Source organism: Narcine bancroftii, chromosome 5, assembly GCF_036971445.1.
Source record: "Narcine bancroftii isolate sNarBan1 chromosome 5, sNarBan1.hap1, whole genome shotgun sequence".
Taxonomy (NCBI): Eukaryota; Metazoa; Chordata; class Chondrichthyes; order Torpediniformes; family Narcinidae; genus Narcine; species Narcine bancroftii.
Genome location: NC_091473.1, coordinates 205,282,056 through 205,289,709, shown reverse-complemented (window position 1 = coordinate 205,289,709; position 7,654 = coordinate 205,282,056). Strand labels below are relative to the sequence as shown.

General features: G+C 42.0%; 1 gene segment (V, D, J or C); it reads right to left on the bottom strand.

Annotated features, from left to right (window-relative positions):
- Positions 1–3,959: 3,959 nt before the first annotated feature.
- On the bottom strand, positions 3,960–4,790 carry LOC138765491 (T cell receptor alpha variable 9-2-like). The segment is given in 2 exon segments: positions 3,960–4,276; positions 4,649–4,790. Coding segments are annotated over 2 exon segments (459 nt in total).
- Positions 4,791–7,654: the final 2,864 nt, after the last annotated feature.

Genomic DNA, 7,654 nt, shown 5'->3' with positions numbered 1-7,654 from the left:
TGTTCATTTATACTCATAGGTAGCCGACCATTAACCTTATATTCATTCTTCTGGTTTGTCCTTCCAAAATGAATTACCTTGCAAATATTTGATTGAACTCTATCTGCCACTTTTCTGCCGACCTGTTTATATAGTTTTGCTACCCATGACAACCTTCGGCACCCTCTACAACTCCAACCTTCATATCATCTGCAAACTTACTGACTCATCCTTCTGCTTTTGCATCCAGGTCATTTATAAAGATCACAATAAAACAAATGTCCCAGAACAGATCCTTGCAGAACTGTACTGGTCACTGGCCTCCAAGCAGAATACATTCCTTTATCCAGCACTCTCTGCTTTTTACATGTAATCCCATTGTTTTATCCACACAGCAAATGGCTTTCTGAACAAGTTTCTTATGAGGGCCCTTCATAAACACCTTACTATGATGCATATGGACCACACCTACCGCACTGCACTGATCAATGCCTTTGTTACATCCTCAAAAATCTCAATTATAATAGAGAGGCGTGACCTTCTCTTCACAAAGCCATGTGGACTATCCCTGAGTAGACTGTACTATCAAAATTGTTATGGATCTTATCCTTAAGAATCCTCGATAATAGTTTGCAAACCACTAACGTAAGAATAACTAATCTATAATTCCCAGGATTCTCCCTATTACCTTTTTTTAAACAAGGCGACATCATTTGCCAATCTCCAATCCTCCGGCACATACCCTGTAGCCAAAGACGACTCGAAGATCAAAGCCACTGCCTCGGCTATCTCTTTCCTTGATTCCCATAGCAAATGAGGTATATCGCAAGCGGTGTGGGGGATTTAATAATTTTAATGTTTTTAAGACGATCTAGCACCTCCTCTTCCTTAATCTCAACATTCTCCAGAATACAGACTGGTTCAATTGCGACCAGACCCTGACCCTGACCCTGTTTTTTTTAAATCTTGTGAATACTGGAGCAAATTATTCATTTAGGACAGTGGTTCTCGATCTTTTTCTTTCCACTGACATACTACTTTAGGTAATCCCTCTGCCATAAGTGCTCTGTGATTAGTAAGGGATCGCTTAAAGTGGTATGTGACTGGGAAGGGAAGGTTGAGAATCACTGCTCTCGACGCAATTGTAACTGAAATATTTTACTTGAGAAAAATTGTCATTATCCTTTGGAGTTATGAAATCTTGCACATAACGACTCAATGAGGTACGATTAAAACAGCGGTTTTCAAATATTTTCTTCCCACCCACATTCCACATTATACACTCCCTCACTAATCCCAGAGCACCTATGCCATAGGGATTACTTAAAGTGGTACGTGAGTGGAAATTAAAAAGTCGGGAACCATTGATATAGGACATTCTCAACTTCCTCCGCCTCCAGGCACATGTTACCTCCTTTATCTTTTAGCGGCCCCCACGTTCATGGTCGTCATCCTTCTGTGCTTCATATACGCATACAACGCCTTGGGTTCTCTTCAATCCTACATGCCAAAGCCTTGTCATGCGCCCTTCGAGCTCTCCAACCCTTTTCTTAAGTTCATTCCAGGCTAACATCTACTTCTCATGAGACCTTCCTGATTCCTGTATCTAATGCCTGCTTCCTTCCTCCTCCCGACTAGCTACCTCACATATTTCATCAAACTCGGATCTTTTTTACTCCTCTTTACTCTCATTGGGACAAACCTGTACTGAACCTATTACAGGTAATTCTGTACTTTCACCTTTGAACGTTTCTTTCCGATTTACTTCCGCAAATGGCTTCCTCAACCCAACCTAATTAACCCTTACCCAATTGAACGTTTCTATTTTGTCTGATCTTTTCTTTGTCCATAACTATGCTAAAGCCCAGGGAGTTGTGGGTACTTTCACCAATGTGCTCATCCACCTCGAGATCCACAACTTGAATTATATCCAGTACGGCCTTTCCAATCATTGGCGAGTACCAGAATCTAGAGATCTCTCTGCCGATCCAGTGCTGAATATCTTCACAAGACTTTTCAACTATTTCAAATCTCCTTTGAATCATGGGATGTAGTAAATGACAGTGTCATCACTCACTGCCTCCGAGTAACTGCCATTCAGTGTTACAGCTCGATATTCTTCTCGCATCAGCTCAAACAATTCTTCAACATCGAATTATCGCTGCATGCTCGTGCCACAAAGCGCAAAAATTGTAGTATTGTAGTAGCTGGAAGTGAAACAAAACTAGTGTTTCTGCAGGAGTTGTTAAAGGAAAAACTCAGAGGGGAACTTTGAAATGTTCATTAGGACAATAGGATCATAATAGAGTTTAATGCCGACCCAACCTGGGTAGACACCAACAGTTACTCGACGTTCCAATTGGTAAGCACACGTTTAAAGAAAGGGAAGAGAGATGTAACGGGTTATTAAGGAAGTGTGGAAGGTGTCTAGAACAGGCTTCTGAAGTGGTGGTTGTTCTATATTCGAAAGCAATATTGTAGAAAAATAGACGGATAAAGGGTTGGGATTAGAAGGACATCCGCCAAACACTAGAAGGTGGGATTTGTGAGTGGGAGAGTTTGAAGGACGTGGATAATTTGATGGATTATTTCCACGCACTATGTCTTTGTATGTTTGATTACTTTATGTGTTTTGATTGTTTCTCCACCTCTGTTGGCCCATCTGCCTCCATGCCACTTTCTCGCCCCCGCAAACTCCCACCCATTTGTTGCTCTTTTTGGCTGATTTTTGTCTCCTCTTTTCAGATATTTCTCGAAGGAAATCTTATGTCCCAACTCTCTCTCGATGTTAACAAAATTGTTCATCAGAAATTCTATAATGTATTCCCTTTTTACATCCCCCTCTCCTTCTCGATATATTTATCCGTTTTATCTCGCTTTTACTCTCTCTCTCTCTCATGCACTCATTCACTGACTCTACCCTCCCCTCACAGTATATATTGCTTTATAATTCCAGAATTTCTCTCTTATTTCAGGGTCTGTACGGCTCTTGTACTTCCTGTTTTCAGTGCATTCTTCTGTGATATCATATGAAGCATATTTCTTGCAAAATTCAATTGATTTCAGTGTTACACAGTTACGATTCCAGACTCTGTGGTTTTAGTGTTCGAAATAAACTCAGAACGTCACGTGGCCTCCATCAGAAGTAAAAGAATATAACCAGCGTTTCATACCAGAACGCTTTAGCATGTGCATTTTTTCCGAAGTTCTCATATGAATGTTCGATCAATGCTATGAAATGCAAAGTTGTGTGGAGACCCAACGTGCTAAAAGCTCCCACTGCACACTGTCGTGGTAAAGTGGCAGAGAGCACAAACCCCCTCGAAACATCCTGATCCAATAACCTCGGTGTGCATTTGTGATGTTAAATTTCTTCACATTTCGGACAACACGGACTCTTTAAATATTGGATGCATTTAGACTCGCTTACTTGGCTTCAAGTTTGGAAGGAAATAATTATGTAACCCTTCGGATGGAGGCTATACATAAGACAGCTCAACACCTATTCAAGAGGAATGACCCAATTGAAATTCTGGTTGGTAGGATATTGGCGAGAAAGTTACTGGGGAAGAGAACGTTGAAATTGTGGAGAATGCACGGTACATTGTACAAAAGAGTGTAGAAATAAGGTGCGCAACACATTGGATGTGAGTTTCGGTCCGCATATTGCCTTCGCCTGATGCATCCAAGAACCTGAAATAACCTGTCCCATCCCATCTTTTCGCCTCTTTATGTCGGCACGCTCCTTTCTATATTCTGAAAGTTGATGCAGCTTCCAGACCCAAGAGAACAAACACTCGACTTCATAGAAGCTACTGGCCCTTTGAATTCTACGAGGTGTTTATTTCGCTTTTGCTTGTGCAACAGAATCGTATTTGTCAGCAGCCACGTCTGATTGTTCGCGGAGGTAATGGCGCCACGTTCTGACAGCTCATGATCTCTACGAGGGAGTGTTATTGAACGGATTTTCTCCCTTTATGCTACAATGTGGGCGACATTCCGCAGAGATACACGGCCGAGTCGGAGACAACGACGCTGGAGATAGTTAAAGGAACGATTCGGCTTGTTTTCTGATAAGTCACAAAAAACCGATCGGGGAATTCTGAAGCCTTGTCTTCGAACCCAGTGCTTAATATTTTTAGTACATATGTCGGCGCATGTCCAGGATACTGGATGTACCAAAAGGCATCATAGCCATTGAACTTTGAGGGGTAGCTGCAGTTTAGTGTTATTGTTCGTCCTTCTTCCACCCACGCCTCAAATGGAGACTGGGAGATAGATTCGCCGCCAAAGGCCCCTGCAACACAACATAGAGACTTTGATAAGCTTGAAAGTGAACCACAGTCACAGGACGCAATAGATTCATTTCAACGGGAACTTACCAGGAAACAAGGACGTTCCAAAACAAACGGGAATGAGCATAGAGATTTCATGCTGTAAATGCCGCGCATTTGAAGTCTGATACTACACGTATCAGTCGCAACCTCTTGCCCAGTGGTGTTCTTCCAGTCTGAAATTGGCTGTTAGATATAACAGTTTGCAATCTCTCACAGGTGATGAAATTCATATGTTGGCTTTCGTACTGGGACTAATCCAATTTGACATCTATTCCAATGATTTGGATTAAAATGTTCGTGGCAGGATGATCAAATTTTCGTATGAAACTGACGTGTAAGGCATTTTAGATTGTGAAGAAGTTTGAAAAAGATTGCAGTGGAATTTTCACAGATTGGGCTGGTCGGAAGTTGAATAGTTTTTGAATTTATTTCAGAATAGTCAGCTGTTGTGTCTGGGAGATCCAACGTGGTCATGACCTATAGAGCGAATGGCAGGAATCCGATAAATATGGCTGGACAGAGGTGCACAGATAATGTGTATCACTACACTGGTAGATATGCTCGTCTCAAGGCTCTCCGCCAATTTGCCTGCATCGGTTCCAGTAATGAGTAGAGATGTTTGAAGGTAATTTTGCAGCTTTATGACTTGATAATGCGGTCCTATTTGGATTGTTGTGCTCTGATTTGGTCACCGTGTAATAGAAAAGAAGTTGCCAATATCGAGAGGTTGAAAAGAATATTTATCTGGATGGTTCCAGGACTCGGATGCTTGAGCTATATGGAGAGGTGGGGGAGGCTATGACTTTATTAATTTGACCCCAGGATGGTCAGCGATGTTTTCCAGTTGTACACGTAATCAGGAGAGGAATACATCAGGGGAAATGCAGTCTTTTCCTCAGAGTAAGGAAACTGGGAACCATACACTCAGGGTGAAAGAAGAGATATTTAACAGGTTAGTGAATGGTAAAAAAGTGTAGAGTGTGGTGGATGCGTAGAACAGGATGCCGAATTAGTTGATTGCACATACGATTGCAAAGTGGGTTTGTGTGGGTGGGACACATTGATTGGCGTGGATACGTTAAGAGGTATGGAATGTTTCCATGCTCTATGTGTCTATATGTTTTCTTCTTTTATGTCCGTTGACTATTTTCCCGGCTCTTTCTGTTCATCTGTCTCTCTCTCGCAAGATCTCACCCTCTCTTTGCCTTGATATCTCATTGTTTCTTTCACGATCCCACCATCTCTCGAACGAAGCATTATGCTCCAACTCACACGATCCTAAACAAAACCAGCGTTTCTAACCGGGGCCCTGTTAATGTAAGGATTTCAGTCCCTTCTTTTTGCAAAGTTGTAAAATAATTGTTCGATGCATGCTATGATCTGCAATGTTTTTCTTTAAAAATCGGACATATTTATATTGGGTAAGTTGCCGCAATTTCAGACGGAAATAATTAATTCGAGCCTTGGATTGGACCCAATAAGTAAGGCGCTTGTAAAAACATGCAGCTCATCCTTTATTCTAGAGCAATGACCCCACAGAAAACTGCATAAAACTCTGCATGGCAGGAGTTTGGTGAAGAGAAAGTTGACGTTGGTACTTTGGGCAAAGTGTGTTGAAATAAGGTGTGAAACACTTTTGATGTGAGCTGCAATCCGCATAGTGCACTCACATAGAATACCCAAGAGCCATAACACCATGTCCCACCAAATCCATTCACCTCTTTATGTCAACACTCCCCCTTCAATTTTCTGATAATTAATGCAGGTTCCTGACCCAAAACCACAAACACTTCATCGTCAAGATGGCTACATGGCGCAGAGACAAGGAAGTTGGAGGAAACGGACAACTTAATTTCTGATAAGCAGAAGAAACCGGTCCCGGAAACTCAAAGACTTGTCTTCACCCCAGTGCTTATTATTTTAGTAAATATCTCAGCTCATGTCTAGGATGCTGGATGTAGCAGAAGGCAGGCACACCTCAGATGGAGACTAGGCCATCTTTTGCTCTGCACTCAATGAAATCTCATTGCAGCCACGGTATTCGCAACAGTACACTGCGCGTGTGAGAGCATGTCCAGCACATTTGGTTGTGTTCAGTAAAGCCTTATGTCTGGTTTGCCTCACAAGCCGACTGGACTCGTTTTTAATCATTCAATAACGAAAATAGTGGGAACAAAAGTGTCCCAAGCCTGAAAACTTCCAATCATAGCCGCAGTGAATAACCACAACCACGTTTTGCACAGTCAGCATGATGGCGGACGGATTCAGAAGGCTCAGCCCAGTCGCGTTTGATTGAACAGTGGCAAACAACTGGCACAGTTTGTGAACAGAAATATGACATATTTATAGTGGAAGCACACTGTGGCATTCCTGTTAGCACCACAGCGTAAATTTTGTCATTGAAAAGGAAAGATCATTTGTAAATGTGAGTGAAATGCGTGATGGAAACCTTTCCCCCTCCGGGTGAGTCAACAAAGGACTCCGAATGTTTAAATCATAAATTTAGAGAAATGTCCAACCGTCAGAAAAATATGACAATGGAAAAGCACAAATCTAACATAAGATATCAAAAGCCTAGCAAGTCGATACACTCAGATATCGGCGATTTGAAAATCAGGGCAAAACGCTGCGAGTCCGGCATTCTTTGTAAGTAACTAAAACCAGTATGGTCTCTAGCATTTGTGATGATAGTATGCGGAAGGTGCTCCTGCAAGGCCGTGAGCTGTCACTAGAAAAAGACATCACAGCATTTATCTGCACAAGGCTGTCCTAGCATTTAACCATATAACCATTTACAGTACAGAAACAGGCCAGTTTGGCCATACTAGTCCTTGCCGAACATCTTTTCCCATCTTCCACTCTCCCACATTCGGTCCACAACCCTCCACACCTCTTCCGTTCATAAAGTTGTCCAACTTATCCTTAAATATTAACAATGATCTCGCTTCTGCAACTTCTGCTGGAAGAAATTCCATACCCAATCCACCCTCTGCATGAAGAAATTCCCCCTCATGTTTCCCTCACCTTATACATTTTACTCTCAATCCATGCCCTCTCGCTTGAATCTCCCCCACTCACAATGTAAAAAGCATATCCACATTGATTCCTTCTTAACCCCATATAATTTTGATTATTTCTATCAAATCAACCCTCAATCTTCTATGCTCTAGGGAATAAACTCCCAGCCTACTCAACCTTTCCCTGTAACTCCACCCATGAAACCATGGTAAAATTCTCGTAAACCTCCTCTGCACTATCTCTATATTTTTCCTATGATTCGGCGACCAATACTGCACCCAATATTCCAAATTTGGCCTCACCAATGTTTGACACATTTC